This window comes from Monopterus albus, unplaced genomic scaffold (assembly GCF_001952655.1).
Source record: "Monopterus albus unplaced genomic scaffold, M_albus_1.0 scaffold120.1, whole genome shotgun sequence".
In the NCBI taxonomy this organism is placed as follows: Eukaryota; Metazoa; Chordata; class Actinopteri; order Synbranchiformes; family Synbranchidae; genus Monopterus; species Monopterus albus.
The window spans coordinates 819,846-838,330 of NW_018128000.1; the positions used below are offsets into that span (position 1 = coordinate 819,846).

Genomic DNA, 18,485 nt, shown 5'->3' on the forward strand with positions numbered 1-18,485 from the left:
TCTCCATTTACCGTTTTAATCATTCCACTGAGGTAGATAAATGCTTTAAGCCCAAAGGTCGTTTAATTTAAGCATTCCTATCAGTGAAATTGCTTCACATGAAAAACCTGGGCACAAAACAGCCCCAAACACGGAATAATAACAAACAAAACATTAAACTACAGGAAAACAACTATAAGCAGACAAACAAACCTCCAAATTCATGTGAAGACACTTTGTCCCTCCAGTGGAAATTGATCAGGAAACAAAACATAGCACATAGACAACTTATCTCCATAATAACAAACCCAAACTATTAGATACACAAAAAAGAGCTGAAATTGTCTACACAAAGCTCAATACAAGTGACCAGTCCATAATCAGCCAACATCATAAAAAAAAATATGTTAAAATAGCAGCATTCAACAATATAAGGCATAGCCTTCAATTCAACAATGCAACAATACAGTTCAAACACACTGTACTATACACAACAAACAAATTACTTCCACATTAAAGAAAACACTAACAAGTGGCATTCAGAGCAGTTCAGAGTGCCTGAGTGTAATGTTTCAAAGTCTTCACAGTGCAGAAGAGATTTTAATGTCAACATTTCTGCAATAGGCCTACATTCCATTTAATCATCTTTGTATTTGAACATACTGAAAGCTTGGCTCATGGTATTCGAACATACTGAAAGCTTGGCTCATGGTGCTGCTTCAAAAAATGTCCCAGGAAGCATCCCAGTGTCTGACATTAAAGGGTAGCCTATCTTTTATTTTGCATGAATGCACACAGCAAATCTTATGCAAATTAAGCCACTACTTTTCAAGATCTGTTGCTGACAAAAAGGACAGAGATGATCACATGTCATCCACTCTTTGGTCGGCCACACAAGTGACAGGCATTTAACAGTGACATTTAAAACATGAAACACAAATCTAAATAATAGAGGTGAAACATAATGTAGTCTGATTAAATAACACCTTTCAGGCACAAATTCATTTTCTTAGGAAAAATAGCCTGTAATTACATGAGTGACTGAAGTCTGGCTGTTCTGCATCATTCAAAGTTGGTAGGTAGAAGAATCCAACACCCAGATACAACAGTTGTTTCATTTTCACACAAAATATCTTAAAAATTACAATATGTACAAAAACTATGACCATGAGTACAGTGAACAACACATTTCTACCTTACCAGCTACACCCAATGAACTCTTCTATCTGCAAGTGGAAAAAAAAAGAGTAATTCCAGTAATGGAAGTAACTTTACTCAAGAAGTCTACTATACATAAGCACAACTCTGTTATTTTATACATAACATACTTTCAAACTTTCAAAATATCTGTTAATATAAAAATACTTGTGTTCTATTTAATTGTTAAAACTTTGATCACATCCATACCATGTATTTTGCTGCAGTATGTTTTAAAGCATATGCAAAGTCGAACATGTAGTCCATGATATGAAATAACCAAATAGCTCATTGATAATAAAAGCACAGATATCCATTTTATTCCCTGAGGTTCCACAGAGCTCCCAGTGGGAACATGAATGTCAGATTGAAATTCACCTTCTTACTCTGTGTAATGGTTTTCTCTGGCAGATGTTCTTGTTTCTATTTATCTCTCTAATACCATTTTTGGAGGACAAAATGAGGTCACATCAGTATGTCAAGATTTATAATATTGAAATATTCTCCACAGGGAATGAAGCCCATCAAAACAGGTACTGTATGTGACAAAAACAGCTTGATCATGTGTCTCAGAGGAAATTGGTTCAGAAGAAATGGGACAAATTTTGTTAAGAAAGTGTCAAAATAGAGCAGGAAGAGGAGAAGGCAATGTCACAATGGTGTAATTACCTCATGTTCTCATTTTCAGCAACTATTCCTGGTTTTACTGGTTTTTTAAATCCTGGTTATGTTAGAATGGCTTTTGATTTATGATCATCAATCGGTAATTAGAAGTGTCAATTTATATTGAGCAGATATTGCAAATACGTTTATTTTATTTGTGAGTACTCATGAACAATATTAAACACAAATATACTATTCTATCTGCAGTTCAGTTCATACCCCAAGGTAGCTGACCAATGGCAGGTTTACCGTGCTACAGTCTTCATGCAAAGAGTGCCATGTAAGTCAATCTTTCATCATGCATCTAAGATCATTTTCATGATATCAGAAAGCTGCAGACTGACATTGCCTAAACCTTTTGGCAGTGAAAGAACAGCGCCATCTTTCTTTTATGGGCAAAACAGCAACCAAGCAAATTTCCCTCCAATACTCAGTGGTGCAACACAACAACCTGGGAATCAGTAAAATCCCATATTTGCCAAAATGTTATTGGTTCCATATGGGTTATGCAAACCTGCAGTTTGTCACAGGCATGTCACTGTTTGGCTCTAGTTAGCTACAGAGAAACTTCAGGCTTACCATACCAGATGCTGGATTTAACTTCTGAGATTTACAGAATGAGTTCATGCCCTCAAAGAGAATTTCTTTTACTCAGTTACATCTTGTAGTTTCTGAGGGTACGGTTTACTATGTCCAGGATTTGAGATGTGCTCTCTGAGGTTTATGCTGAACTAGTTTATTCATGCTGTTCACAGAAGTGAAGATTTACACTAAAAAAAAAATCAAAAAATCGAGAGCAACATTTCTGAAAAACCTAATCCAGTGCCTAGTGCAGTATAACATCCCATAATCTTTTCAAACGGCTCATTGGTAAGACAGAGAGCAGTGAAGACAAGATATTAAAAGAGATTAAATGAGAGTAGGTGGGGCTGGAGTTGACTTCTTAGTGAAAAGGAATCAACTCCAGATGATAGTACTGATTTGCACCTCAAATGTATATTTCTTTATGAAAGGCTCATATCCTAACTATTCACAGGTTTCTCTAACCTTTTACAAGATGACAGAAAGTCATATGAAAGTCATATTACATTCTGGGAAATTTTTGTGTTGTGATGAAATTTGCTGGATGTGAATAAAATACACAAGGGGCCTGTGCACTGACTGATAATGAAATTAGACACTATCTGTCTGACCTGAGGAAGACAGTCCATCTTCTGGCCTTTGACTCTGATAGCTGGACGTAACATTTAGTTTGTAGTTTGTTCTTATGGTGTTTTGTTACTTGCTCTCTATTGCTGCTGGAACACAGGAATTTGTGTTTATTGTGGGATCATTAAAGTCCTACCTTATCTTACCTTACCTAGTTTGAGCCTGATGGAGAAATACAGACAGCAGCAGCACATTAAATGTCAGTGACAAAACAGTGAAAACACAAAGCAGGAGCCCTGTGATCAAACAGGTAATGTACAGTAATAAAGCAACCACTCTTATATTGTTTTGACAAATAAATGTGGGGGTATGAAAAAGCGCATGCTGTCTATGTCCTTCTGAAGATTTCTAAAGATGAGATGTGCTGGAAAACCTTAAAACACATCAACTGAAGCAAAACTGGTCCCTAGCAATACGGTATAAGAGGAAAATGTAAACATTACTGAAATATTATAGCACTGTTAACCAAATAAATGATTCAACTCTAAATGCTATTAGCATATCTTTGTTATTTCTACATTAATCTATCATGTCTTGGTGCTAACTCGCTTTGTTGCATTTCAAAAGCTATTATGACAATTATACTACTACAGTACACTATAGATATCTGCAGTGCTTGTGACAATCACTTGTAAATTTATCATACTTTATCACACTTAATACTTATGTTAAGTAACACCAATGGATCTTTAATAGGCCAACAGGAATAATCATTGCACATGCATCCCAATACAATCATCAGAAGACTACTTGCAGCAGTTGTGTTTGTAAAAAGAAGGGGATACAATATTTTTTGCACAGGACAAAAAAAACTGCTGTGGACTTAAAAAAAGACACATTTGCAAGCCAGTTTGAACTTTTGAACTAAAGCATATATTTGCCTTTAGAATTTGTAATTTGAAAAAAAAAAACAAAAATTAGAGGAGTAGACAAACAGAATTATGAGTGTGAATGCTTTTACTAAGCTGCTTCATATCAAGTTGATCAGATTTGATTATATAATATGAGCCAATGTACGTGTGAGTAAGATCCTGAGCTATGTCTGATTTCAGCTGTCTCAGAGAGCAGAAAAAACACAGAGCTCTCACTCTGCACCAAATTCTGAGTACCGCATAAATAATTTGGATTCTACCCCAAACAGGAAGTGATGGCTTCTGTTTCTTAAAAGACAGTTGTAATTATACTGAACTGAAGTGAAAGGTACTAAATGACTTCTATCCAGACAAAGAGGAAACCTTTGTCCCCACATGTTTTGAATATTTTCTGACTGAATGATGAGGTCCCTGTTATGGTTAGTCCCCCTCACCAGGGGGGTGAGGGAGAACTAGGGGTTGGACTCAAGATTGCTGACCCAGGTGCTAGTGCAAAAAGGGGGTTTATTGGAAAAAAAAACAACAACAAAGTAACAACATAACAGGGTGCGTAATACTTACAACCAGGGAAGGACAACTAAGGAGACCAGGACGAACAGGTACACACACAAACTAACGGTAGGAAACAGGGTAAGTATTGTCCATAACATGTAGTAATGCTCCGAAGATAAATCAAAAATGTGTGGCGTAGTGGGAATAGCGTAGGTTATGTGGTAGAGTCAAGCCAAAACCGCACAGAGTCTGTCAGTGTAGCATTCTACCCCATCTAGGTTGCGCAATACATTGATAATGTTCCGGCAAAGACAGAGCGTCTGCCAGAGGTTTAAATAAGGAGGAAAAGTAATCATCGGGATGCACCCCAGCTGTGTGCATCGACAAACCAGTTGCTTGTGCATCCATTCTCTCCTTCTCCTGGTGCCCTTTCACTAAGCCACCCACTAAACCAAGCATCTGTTTCATGAATAACCACCAACCAATTTAATAACTTCAGACATGTCTATACCATGTACTATAACTAATCCAGGAGCTTACTGTCTATAGTCTGATTTAGAGCTCTGAATTGCTGCCCACATCTAAAAAACATTTTTTTTTTCCAATTCAAATATGTCTAGTGCTAAGTTCAACGATAGTGGGAAACAAAAAACTGACACTATAATAGCAAGAAGCAAGGATGAAATCAATGCAATTATACCTGTTGGTGTGAGCAGAATTACAGGAACAACGTTTTAAATTTAGATATTTCATGAACGATCATGTGAAAAACATTGTTACTTAGCAATGAAGTCCAGTGAAATGGAGTTTTGTTTGTTTGTTGGTATCAATATGGTTTTTCAAATATATAACCATTTAACAGTTTGAACTGGGAGCCAAGAGAAATTCATTACTTCCTTCCTTCAACCCTAATAAAGTTAATATACAAAACAACAAAAGGCAAAACAACATAAAAGACAACTTTGAATATAATGTTGCATCTCCCCTACGTGTAAAACTTTCTTGCAATAAAGATACTAGAAAATCGAACGATATTACAAATTGGATGATACTAGAAAAAAACCCAGATGGTGGTAAAGTGAGCCAGCTATTTACGACTGAGTGAACCATCTCGTTCACAGAGGATCTTGGGTTCCGCTGTGACCGGACGGACCAGTCCCGTCTGACCTGTAGTGAAACTTCCGCAGTGTCAGCGCTTCTGAGCCCGATATAAAATGCCGCCTCCTGTCTTTCACCCTCTTCTGAGTGGAGACAGGGTCTGACAAACTGTTTACCAGAACCAAACAACAACCACTGCCTCTTGCGTAACAAAATAAAATGACCACCTCCGCTCAGCCCATATTCTCCAAGGGAGAGGACTGCAAGGCACACTGGGAGGACGCTAGCGCTGGCTACAATGAAGCCGATACACACCTCCAGATCATGGGCAAACCCGTAATGGAGCGCTGGGAGACACCGTACATGCACTCCCTGGCCACCGTTGCAGCCTCAAAAGGTAAAAGTGACTTAAAATTTGACGCCAACGGGATTCCATTATCGGACACTATGTTGACTTGATGAGTATAATCGGACAATAGAAACAAAGTTTTTAATGCAGCCTCAGTAGTATCTCAAATCGGCGTTTTGTGAAGGTGACACGTTTTTGAGTGTTTCCAAAGATAATTCAATGTAATTTATGGTCATAAATGATCGTTTATAGTTTTAATAGGTTCACAAACATTTAGTTTGTCCAGTGAAGAGTTGAAAATGTATATCTTAAAAAGGTTAAAGGGTTAATAAATCACTGATTTTAACTGTCTACAGAGGCCTGTTTTTATAAGTTTGAAAAACAATTCAACTGATTTTCATAGAAGTTAAATAATCACACATTGTGTGTCAGTGCCGGTTTGTAGCAGGGTAATTTTTGCACAGACTGGGCTTACTTAACTTTTGGTAAATGATCTTGAGGACACATGAGAGAGCTCAGTGAGCACTACAGCAGCTGTTACTATACTCACAGGGACTGTCCAGCAAATGTGCAGGGGGAAGCAGCTCATCTGTTCTTAGCTCAGTGTGAAAATAGACTGAGCCACACACCCTTGGACATGTGGGAAGGGATCAAATGTGCCAAAAAAATTGCTTTTATGTACTATAACGTGCAAATTAAAAATTAGTTTAAAACAATGTGCACATTGTTAGGGTAGGAAATGCCACTCGTATTGAATCTGGAATGATTAAACTGTTAATTTGATGTCAGACAGCCTTTGTCAAAACTGAAGGTCAGTTTTTGCAAGTTCCTTTACAGAATTACAATGTTTTACCTGTGAAATGTCACAGATTTTTTTGTCTGTATTATATTTACAAATTAACAAAGTTAAAATATGAACATTAGAATGCTACTATGACCTATGATTATAGTATGCCTAAACATCACCAGATGTCAAGCAACAACAAATAGCATTTACTCCATCTATTTATATGCTTCTCTGCAAGTAAATGAAACCCTGTGGCCTTTCTGTCCAGCCACATGCTACAACCAACTGTCTTTACCTCGACACCCAACAGAGGGAGAAAACTGAAACCAAACAGTAATAAATCACTGGATCATAGAGCTTGTCTTTCAAGAGAGAGAGTGTGCACTAATACTGCCAGTAAGGGTAAGGGCTCTAAAGTAATCCTATTATTGTGTTAATGTGCCATAAAACAACATGTTTCAATGGAGTCAACTAGGACAACAGAACGATTCACTTTGGTGGAACACAACACTGTTTTCTTTTGTTTTGGTGGCATATAGTCATTTTATTAGTAACACTGTACAGAGGCAGGTATGTCTAGCTGTAATTAAACCCATGTTGTTACAGTTATATTGATGTGCCTTAAACCACTGGCAAACTGGATGCCAGAAACTGTACTTTTGTTGGACAAAAATGTCACAGAGGTGTTTCATAGACTTTCAGCAGTTTGTCTGTGCAGGTTCTCAGTCATCCAGGTCATAGTAAGCTGAAAAAAACTTGATTTGTAGGTCGAAGACGTTTCACCTCTCATTAAAGAGGCTTCTAAGTTTTTTTCAGCTTTCAGCAGTATGGTTACCAAACAAGTGAAACACATCAGACTCCCTGGCTCATATTACACAGTTGAGAGAGATATTCTCACACTGAAATACTGGAACGCTTCACTTTCAGTTTTGATGTGTTCTGTCTGCTAGGCGGTCGGGTTCTGGAGATTGGTTTTGGTATGGCCATCGCCGCCACTAAAATTGAGTCTTTCCCGATTGAGGAGCATTGGATCATTGAGTGCAATGACGGTGTCTTCACCAGACTTGAGAACTGGGCCAAGTCTCAGCCCCATAAGGTCAGCAGGCCAGTATTGTCAACCTGTGTTGAGTTATCATAGACACATTTGTTGGACCCTGGTATGAATGTTTGCAGGTCTAGTTTTGAGATTTTTTTTTTCTTAATTGTGAAGATGCTGATGAGTTGTCTCTGCAGGTCGTCCCTCTGAAGGGCCTGTGGGAGCACGTTGTTCCCACCCTGCCAGACAACCACTTCAATGGTATGAAATCAACCCAGACACTGGGGATCTTTGGCCATTTGTGGATAATATTCAGCTCACTGTTGTGTTTGATGCACAACTCTGGGTTTACAGTTTTGAGAAAATAATAAAACATGGTCAGACTAGAAATTTTGATCAGGCGGAGTTCACCACACTCTGACTTGAATGTGCAGTTCAAATTATTGAATGCTGCAACACAGTGTACCGTATCATCCATATTCTATGGATAGGGCCCAAGCCACTTGCACATTCCAGTGCTTGAAGGATGAAAAGACATAAAACCTCTGTGGAAGAGTTATTGACTAACTTCATTGTACTGTATGTACACTGCTTACACTGTGTCACCCCTCGCAGGTATCCTGTATGACACATACCCTCTGTCAGAGGAGACATGGCATACCCACCAGTTTGACTTCATTAAGGTAGGTGGTTCACATTCACATGTCACACCAGGAAGTTACACAGAGGAGGTACCCTGAAAAGAGTAAAATTCTGCAGCAGGATAATCGCTGAATAGTTTGCATGAAAAATTAGATTAAAGAAAGTACAAAACATGTATCAATATACCATAACAATACCTCAAATGTAAAAACAGTGGCTTCAGTCTTAACTGTCAGACTGTAGTTTTGAAAGCTCACACAGTGCAGATACTGTATAACTGATAAATGCTTCACTGGCGTCACTTACAGTGAAGCATGTTTGTCTTCATTAAGTTACATGCTGATAGGGTTGAAGGCCTGACAGATTTGCTGGTGTGTGTTTTTCTGCAGGGCCACGCTCACAGGCTGCTGAAGGCCGGCGGTGTCCTCACCTACTGCAACTTGACCTCCTGGGGCGAGCTGCTCAAGACCAAATACGACAACATTGAAAGGATGTTTGAGGTTGGTCACCTTCATTAGCCCCTGAGGGACTTCAATATTTGTGCCACTGCATTGCTATCTCTTCTTAGTTACATTTCATACTTCAGCAATGCAACAGAAAGTTTGTAGAAAGTGTAAAGTCACTACTGTCTCACCACCGTTTACAGTTTAGTTTGCAGCTATGGGTAGCTTTAACATCTCTTGTCTGAAATGAATGAAGACAGTCCATCAAAGTCACACACAAAAAAACACCATCCAGTGTCTTTTACTATGCATTTTGACTTTTTGGAATCATTTTGTCACTTTGTCACTGTGACAAAGATGTTACATACTTAGTATCTGCTCAAACTTCACATTGTGTAGAACCAAGAGACTACTTCAACAAATGTTTTTGCAGTCGCTATTTTGTGAAAGAAAGAAATAACATTCACATCAAATCCTGAAAACACAGTGCATCACAAGGCCGAAATTATAACTGAAGTCCGTCATAAGCTGTATGCTGTTGCTTGTCTGATCTCTTTAAAGACTTGCAAACCTCAAGATTGTCATTATTTTGTGTAGGTTTTAGTGGCCTGTGCAGTAAATAAAGTATTTTGCAGAACAAGGCAGCTGGGCCAGTCACTGTAGCTTAACCTAAGCAAATGCAACACAGGCTAAGTCATATTATTTTTTTTCAGAGGGTGGTAATTTTCTCATTTAACTGGAAAATACCAGTAGGACTAGTGGATCTTGAAAAGGAAGGATAACAGCTGGACTGCTGAGCGGACCCTGGCATTCAAATGAAACTGCCAATCAAGTCAGAATAAACAGCAGATTTTAAAAAAAGACATTAGGTGAGCAGGTTAGGACTACAGAATGGTGTCGCCTGTCATGAGGCAGGACCCAGTGATCAGAACATCATAAATACTGGACGTCTACAGCAAAGCTCACCCAGATCCTGCCACATTGAACTGTGTGGTGATAAAGGTAAACAGTCAAGTTACTGAACACCGAGACAACTGATATCAGTTGAACTGTAGTTGTGGACACCTGTGAGTCAACACAAGATTGTTCATGTGCTTCATCATCATGATTGCTTAGACTCGAGTATTTGAGAGATTTTTGTCAAGGCAGCATTTATCACAGGGTTGAGTTGCGTGCAACCAAAGTTGTGGGCTGAGATAACTTTGTTAATATTAACCAGTTGTAAAACTATGTGTTGCTTCACACTTACCATGTCTGTCTGTTAATGATTTTTAGGAGACTCAGGTGCCTCATCTTCTTCAAGCTGGCTTTAAGAAGGAGAAGATTAGCACCACCACAATGGACATTGTACCACCCAGCGAATGCAAATACTATTCCTTCAATAAGATGATCACTCCCTCCATCCTCAAAGAGTAAAGTCTACAGACACTACTTTAGCTTTTTTTTTTTTATTCAAATGTGCCTTTTGACCTGACCCCACTGACCTCATTCTGTTTCACTGTCCGCCACATTTCAATAAACCCAAGCCCATCCCTCTGTTTACATGTGCCTGTATTTATTTTGACATCCATTTCTTTTGTGAAGCAGTTTCCATTTCAGAAGCTCAGGCTGTTTCTAGACCAATCTGAGTTTAGGTCTTACTGTCAACACGGCGCCCTCCCAGGCGACTGTGTTGTGTCTATGCACTGATTGACTGAAAACAAATGAAACCACCTTTATGCATTTTCACCCAACTGAGTCTCAGCTGTTTTAGGTCTTCCATCACCCAGCATGTTTTTTTGCCATGCGTAACCAGTTTTAGACCAAACCGTAGATACATGAATGTCAAGTTTAATATGCAGGTTTTACAATTTAACAGTATGAACATTTAAGGGAAAACTTTTTTGGAGTGTCCTCCTAAAACTGTTGAAAATCTGAGAACACTTAGATTTAATGCAAGCAGAGTTCCATATACAGTGTGGTTTAAGTCTATAGATAACCCTGCACATTAGCTGAACATGTGGGAATAAGATATCGCCTGGCAAGGACACATTTATCATAGTATATATGATGCAACACCTGGCTGTAGCCAGGTGGGAAACTACAGCAGCTGGCAGATCCTAGTGCTGAATCAGGAGCACATGACTCTTGTATTTTAAGGAGTTAGTCAAAGATTTTAAAGAAACATGAAGAGGCAAAAAAAAAACTTGATATAGACGAAGACAAGATCTGAACACCAGGACTGAAAAAAACTAGTTGATCAGTATATACATATTTTTAAACAATACCAAAATTCTTGTTTCAGCTGCTCAAATGTGTGGAGTTTTTGGTTTTCTTTGTGATATAAAATATTAAAATGAATTTATTTGGGGTTTGGACTCTTGCCAAATTAAGCAAGGAATGTGAAGATGCCTCCTTGTGCTTTGGGAAACTATAATAGCCATTTTTCACTTTTTTGAACAAAACAATTAACTGACAAATTGAAAAATTGATTAGCTAATTGATAGTAGCAACAGTTAGTTGTAGCAACACCTATAAGATTGGACTCGTAAGTTACAATACTTCTACTTAGTCCAGTAACCTGTAGGTGTGATGCAAATAAGTGATTTATTGATGTACTAATTGATACGCTTATTATTTTCTGTTGCGACACTGGGACACACGTTTCCCCCCTTTAAGGCAGATATCTGTCTATTCCGCTCCATTCAGTTTTTGCCTGCTTGACTTTTAAATAATGGCACATGTTCATGCTGTTGTGTGTATTAAAGCCGAGCCTGTGATTCTGTTAACACACATTTTCACACAGCCTTGTTCACAGAAAGCCACCTCAAACCACAGAACCTACCATTATATTTCTAGGTTTGCACAGTACTCTGAAACAATGACCTCAGACTTAACACTCAAAGTTCTTCTAACCACTGATGTGCGGACACAGGACAGTGCAGGTCAGAGCTGGTGATCACAGGAGCCACCTAGTGGCTCAGACCTGACTTTGGTGGTCTCAACATTAATTTGACAACAGATAATACAGCTTCATTTCAAGCTCTGTCTATTAAAAATGATATTTAAAATATTGTATATTTGACAGAAATGTTCATGTTTAAAATTAGAAAAATAATGCATATGGCTACTTGAGAAAATATGAATTTAAAATGTGGTTTAAATTCTAAAAGAAGTGTAAACCTATTTATACATTTCAGCTTGTTACACAGACACTTTCTAGATATTAATACTGATCTAAAGAAACAGAAAAACTGAGCAGGCCACTGCTGTGTTTGATTGAAAATAAGTCTCACTGAACTGTCTGTAAATTACAACAAGGATTTTATTGAAGATAGTTCCTTCAGCTCTACATACGGTACATACCACATATACACATAGCACATTCACTTCCGATACCAGATCCGTAACTTCTTTTCACGTTTGATTTTCCTCTGTAGCTGTAAAACCCCGTAGAGGAGAGCCTCTGCGGTGGGGGGACAACCTGGGGACAGACAAGAAACAGAGACAAGGCGTCCACATACCTTTGGCCAAATAGTGCATGTTTGAGATGTTCTAAGTTTAATGAACAGTATTTTTAATGTGATATATAAAATGTTTTAGACTGAATCTCTTCCACATTGGCACTAAAGCTTACCTGGAACATAAATGTCCACTGGTACGATTCGGTCGCAGCCTCTGACGACAGAATAGGAGTAGTGGTAGTAGCCTCCTCCATTAGCACAGCTAGAAGAACAAATTTATGATAACACTTCTGATTATTATAATAATTAAAAGCATAGGTTTAAAACCTGCCCCTAAACCTGTACAGACAGCAATTATACACCTATATAAGTGCAAAAGATGTGCAACCATGACCACAATAAAAGACACAATGTGGTTTTCAACCTAAGGCTTGTGGCCATACAACAGTAAGATTAAGAACTCTGGACAAAAGCAGAATCAACAACATCACGGCTCAGCTTAACAGCCAGAAACAGCAACTGTTAGTATCAGAACACCTGTGGGGACTTTACAGATGCAGGACAGAATACAGATAACAAGATGAGTGACAGGTGCTGAAACAATTCAAGATTTACTGAGGAAGAGCGCGGCACAATGTCAGTAACGTAAACCTCTTCAGGAGGTTAATTACCTTCCCATGGAAATGACATATCTGGGCTCAGGCATCTGGTCATACACCTGTTGGAGAAAAGTAGTCGTTTAGCTCTTATATAACATTTGACTAAGACCTCATCTGTCCTTTCAGCAGGTGGAAGGTTCCCTGCCAGTCTACCAGTCCGCCGACAGGCTGGTCATAATCCCGCCAGCATTAACACAGCTATACTGTTCTCGGCACTCCCAAACACAAACATCTACAAGCAAGAGCACTTCCAAATGACAGTCTACCTCAGTGCAGAAAATTCTAATCTTCCCTTCATTTTTTCCTCCTTTTCACAGACCTGAATCAAACTTGAGACGGAGTTGATATTTGGAGAGTTATAGAACTGCACCAGCCATTACTGCTGCAGCACAGTCCCTCCTCTCACCTTCCGCAGAGCTGGAGCCATCTTATTGGTCAGTGTTCCTGCCACGATCATGACATCAGACTGTCGAGGACTTGCTCTGAACACGACTCCGAAACGGTCCATGTCATAACGGGGCGCTGCCATGTGCATCATCTCCACTGCACAGCACGCCAGACCAAACGTCATAGGCCACAAAGAGCTCTGGGGGGAGGGTTACACAGCAGTGATTAGCCAATAAAACTAACAGAGCAGACAGCTACTTATGGCACAAGATGAGCAGCGAGCACATGTAGGCTAGAGATGCACCATAATATCAGATTCAAGAGGCAGAATTATATGTACATACTGACATTACTCCCTCTGCTGACATTTGCTAGACTGTAAAATAACAACAGCCCAGTAGGAAATAACAGTTCCATGAAGCTCATGAGGACCACACACGGTTTTATTCAGACTTTATGTTGTTGTTAAGCAAATACCCCATAACAGCCTATGAGCCGGTGCTGACGAGAGTTCGCTCTCAAACAGGCTTCCCATGCTGTCTCTGTTTTACAACTGTACTTTGTAGGCAACAACTTTGGCCTGTTTTTTGCCTCACAGTTTGACTTTTTCTGCCCTTAAAACTTAGCATTTGTTACTTTCAGACCTCTCTCACACCTGACAGACTGTTCAAGGGTATTTCAAATTATTCACTTGAGTGGCTGCCTTTATTATTACTGCCTTAATTGCTGGTGTAAATAACAGTCAACCTGCACCATAAAACATTTTATATAAGAAATAGTTTTTGTAACTGCTGGTGAACACAGAGCAAAAACTGAAGCAAGTGAGCAGTTATGTGATATTTTACCAGCTAACAGTCTTGAAGGAGAAACAGTAGTAAATGTATGTATGTAAAGACACAGAAATCCATTTACAAAAGGCAACACCACCAATCATGGGGCATTTTAAATTAGCAGTCTAAAATCTCACACAGTGAAATGAATCACATCCAGGAGCCTTGTGCTCTCTGTCTCCCTATGTTAATGTTTGCCCTTGTTTCTCCCTCCCCTTATGTGTTTTTACTTCCTTTCTCCTATGCGTGAACAACATAGGTTTTGGTTCTTGTGTATATGCATAGTCTCTTCTCTTTCCATGTCTTCATGGTGGAGAGGTCATGTCATATTCTTCATATACTGTGTTTACACCCTGTTGACACTTTTATCATTCTGGTTGTCCATGATGTAAATCTGCTGTTCTCTATTCTGCATCTACTGCTTATTTATCTGATCTCTCCTCTGTTGCTCTTCTGGGGGAGTTCTTACTGTTTTTTCCAGGCTCAAGCGTTTTTTTTGAAGGAGGAGTTTTTCAAAAATCCAAGGACAGAGGGTGTTATATGCTGTACAGATTGTAATACCCCTAAGGCAATTTTGTGATTTCTGATATTGGGTGACATAAATAGAACTGGCAGAGTACTTGGCTGTATATCAAAGTTTGTGACCTGGGATTAAATTATCTCATTCTCAGTGGGAGAAATGAGGATGTAATCTATTCAACACATGCTGGATACCAACACAGCCAACAGCATCTCATCTACTCACCCTGCGTGCCCAGTTAACCAGGTCATCCAGCTTAGTGATAACATACTCCCCCCTGCTACTGGGTACAGATGCTGGTTTGGCTGCTGCCACTGCTGTGCTCTTGTCCTTGACTGGAACCACACTGCAACAGAAGGAGGGAAGCGAGAGTACAATGTGCAAAGAGATTATAGGGTGTCTGTTGTTCATTCTGATAGTTACACCAAGATATTTTTAATAAATAAGTCTTTTTTAAAATAAACTCACCTTGGGCTTGCATTCTCATTTTTTGCACTACTATGCAGACTCTTCTGTTGACCAGCAAAAAATGTAATGGGCCTATTGGATGTAGCACAGGTCAAAGGGAGAAATAACAATAATAAAAAAAATTAAAAAGTCCCAGCAAGGAACAAACAAATCATTATCACAGAATATCCACGTGTTAAAAACAGTCAGCAAAAGAATCAAATATAACAGTCAGTTCTACAAGAGGACAACAGTGTAACATTAATGTGAATTTTAATCATTTTATGATTTTGGGTGTGATGGACAGAATTCACTGTAGAGAATTCTGATTTTAACTCCTAAACTTGCTGATGCTTTAAAAAATTAAACTGACTGAGGGGAAAGTGCAAATGTTTCAGTCTGCTTTTGAGTGAAGATTGTTTCATCCTGCTATTTTCTTCATATTCTTCAATGGAAGATCATCTGACCTCAACAAAGTAACTGAGAATTGGCAAAAGTTAACAAAATAAAATTCAGATGTGCTGATGCATGCGTTGAATGTGAAAAGAACCATATATGTTTTATTAATGTTATAGAACCATATTTTAGGTTTGGCTCCAATTTCAGCTAGCTGGGCTTTTCATATGACTGAATTAAAAAGCAAGCATGAAAAGCAAATCCAACCAGTGAGAGATTAAATTAGATTTTGAAACAAGGAAGAAGATTAGATGGTTCTTACCTTGTTGATAAAGAGCCAAACATGGCCAGGCGAGGGACTGAAAAAAAAAATCATTAAACAGACTTAAAAAAGTATAAAGATGATACTGGCATTTTGTAAGAATTCCACATGTATTCATGCTGAATGTAGTATTGTCAATGTAGCTGATTACCATCCACCAAACTGTGCTTACAAGTAGCACCAGCAACTTTATGAGATACAATCAAACACACACAGCGACTCCATTGAAACCTAGGCCAAACACTACTGCATTGTATGTGGCAAAACCACCCAAACAACAGAATGGGAGCAGTCAGACACTATGAAGCCATAAACTCTGAATGTAGGAATAGCCCAGACTCAACCTAAATATTTGCAGTTTTAAATTTTAGTTATGAAGAAAAGTCAAGAGAGAGACCGTTTTACATTTTCCAAACTAGAGACTGATATTTTACGGCATGCGGTGCTGTTTGTTGTATCCAGTGTAAAGTTCCTCCTAGCACTTTATACGTCGCATAACTGTTCGCAGATACATGTCTGAATCCTGTACTTGCAGAGTTTCATAAAGCGTTTGACAATCCATACACAGCTGACGCCAAGCATTGGAGGGGCTAGCGACACACCGGCTGTACTGGTCCAACAACAGTAAAAAAATATAATCAAGTGACAGACACTAAGTAGTTTAAATAAGACACACGAGTTATTCTGTGTGTAACCACCCGCTAATGTTAGCTTGCGCCTTAAATGGAGTTCATGCAAGCTCTACTGCTAGCTAACCTGCTTAGCCACCATGCTAACGCAGACAGAGCAAGGTCAGTGTGCATTCACTACAAGTTACATATCCCGTAACCGACACAGTCATACCACTGAGTAGAGGGCACTTTTATGTGCCTAATGCTGAAACAACCAGAATAACATAAGCCTAAACACAGCAATGTTTATTAAAAGCGTGTCATTTCAGTCAAAACATTACTCACCAACCAACGCCGCCATGTTTATATTACGATTACGTCAAACTGCTTCCGGTGTTGTTGCTCGAGCTACAGAGTGCGCTGTGGTAACATTAAAACCGCTTTATATATAGTAATAAGTAGGCTACTAATACTAATGCTATTATTCTTCTTCTTATTATTATTACTATTGGTGGTGGTAGTAGTAGTACCCTATTAGTTTTGAAAACAAAAGGACCACCAGGAGCCATATAGATCAACCTGGCAGTGCATTAAATCCGATCAACTCCTTTCTTTGTGTTCATTTTAAAGGTCAAATAAAATTGTATTGAATGAAAAAATTTATAATAAAATCCTTTTCTCCAATACCCAATATGACTATCTAAAGTGACATTATTATTATTATTATATTTTAAGTTTCCCCCATACATACAAGAATAAAAATATGTATAGTATACTTCACATTAATATGAGTGTGTTTATTGTATATTTATAAGTACTTTATTTTTCTGTTTTATTTTCCTAATGCACATTCCTTTTTCTTGAGTGCACTTTTTTTCCTCCCAGTCTTATCTTGTCTACTCGTTGCCTACAGAAAAACATTGCTCATGCACATGTATAGCCACTGTACCACAGTCCAATTCCTCGTGTTCGACGCGCCTGGCCATTAAAACTGATTCTGATTCAAGCTGTTTACTGTCCTCCAGTGGTGACACCTTCACAGTCTGCACTTTATGAGCTGTACAGTGAAAAATTAGATTATTTTTATGTGATAGATAGATAGAAACTTTATTGCAGAGTCAAGGTCCAAATTCTGAACAATAAAACAACAACAAAAAATGTGAATAAAGAATTTTGAATTGATGTTTAAAAACTCTCTATAATGAAAATAAAATATTTAAAAAAATTAAGATGAACAGTACCCAGGTATACGGTAGAGGATTAGTGCTACTGTACAAAATGTATTTGAGTCCTGAATTTTTTTCTTAGAATTCTGACTTTAAACTCACATGCATAAAGAATTTTGAAAAATGAAAAAAGTGTCAGAATTCTGAGATTGAAATCAGAATGCATTTTGCAAAGTGGCCATAATCCTGACCAAATGAATTTCCTCTTTTGGACAGAGTAAATTTTTATACGAGTGCTGCACAGCTTGATAAATGTTAAATCTGAAATAACATTAAAACAAAATTCTGCTTGCATCTCCTTGCTAAAAGGTTAAATGACTAAAATAAAGCAAAAATACCTCCAGAGAAAATGTTAGGAAAATTAACAACGATGACATCAGCACTGAGTTTAGAGACACATGTTTCAGCAGTGGTGGTTTGTCAGATATGACTGTAGCAGAAATTAAACCTTTTGATTTATTAAATTGGAAATTTAAAACAGACTGAATATTTTTATTTTATCTTGATAAAACTTCTAGTCAGATTTATTACCTTTCATGACAGTAACTTGGATAGCTCATTAATCTCAAATTCTTAGTATCCTGTTTCTCTTTTAGTCTCATTTTGGTGCCACAAACCCAGTGAGCAACTTCAGTAGCAGTGAAGCTGCCAGCAGGGTGGAGCTGGACAGCAGTATGTTATCACATAATGACAGTCCCAGTACTGAACACACACACACTGCACTTTCTCCAGGAATAGCTGCCCAGTCAAAGCAAAAGCAGAAACAGTTCAAAACCAACAGGAAAATATAAAAAGGCATTTTTACAAATGGCTTTTATTCTGTCTTCATCATGTACAAACTTTTTGGACAGTTAAAATAATAAATCACAGATACAGG

At 38.3% G+C, this 18,485-nt stretch overlaps 2 protein-coding genes across 2 annotated transcripts; one reads left to right on the forward strand and one right to left on the reverse strand.

Annotated features, from left to right (window-relative positions):
* Positions 1-5,506: 5,506 nt before the first annotated feature.
* gamt (guanidinoacetate N-methyltransferase) lies at positions 5,507-10,305 on the forward strand. Its single transcript, XM_020612010.1, has 6 exons — positions 5,507-5,907; positions 7,597-7,742; positions 7,880-7,943; positions 8,298-8,365; positions 8,714-8,824; positions 10,043-10,305. Exons 1-6 carry the CDS (start codon positions 5,730-5,732, stop codon positions 10,181-10,183), a joined length of 708 nt encoding a protein of 235 aa, XP_020467666.1. The 5' UTR covers positions 5,507-5,729; the 3' UTR covers positions 10,184-10,305.
* Positions 10,306-12,051: 1,746 nt separating this feature from the next.
* Positions 12,052-16,823, reverse strand: ndufs7 (NADH:ubiquinone oxidoreductase core subunit S7). Its single transcript, XM_020612011.1, has 8 exons — positions 16,728-16,823; positions 15,772-15,808; positions 15,075-15,146; positions 14,832-14,952; positions 13,276-13,455; positions 12,882-12,928; positions 12,384-12,472; positions 12,052-12,230 (listed from the first exon to the last, which is right to left on the reverse strand). The coding sequence occupies exons 1-8, from the start codon at positions 16,741-16,743 to the stop codon at positions 12,133-12,135; spliced, it is 660 nt and encodes a 219-aa protein (XP_020467667.1). The 5' UTR covers positions 16,744-16,823; the 3' UTR covers positions 12,052-12,132.
* Between the last annotated feature and the right edge of the window lie 1,662 nt (positions 16,824-18,485).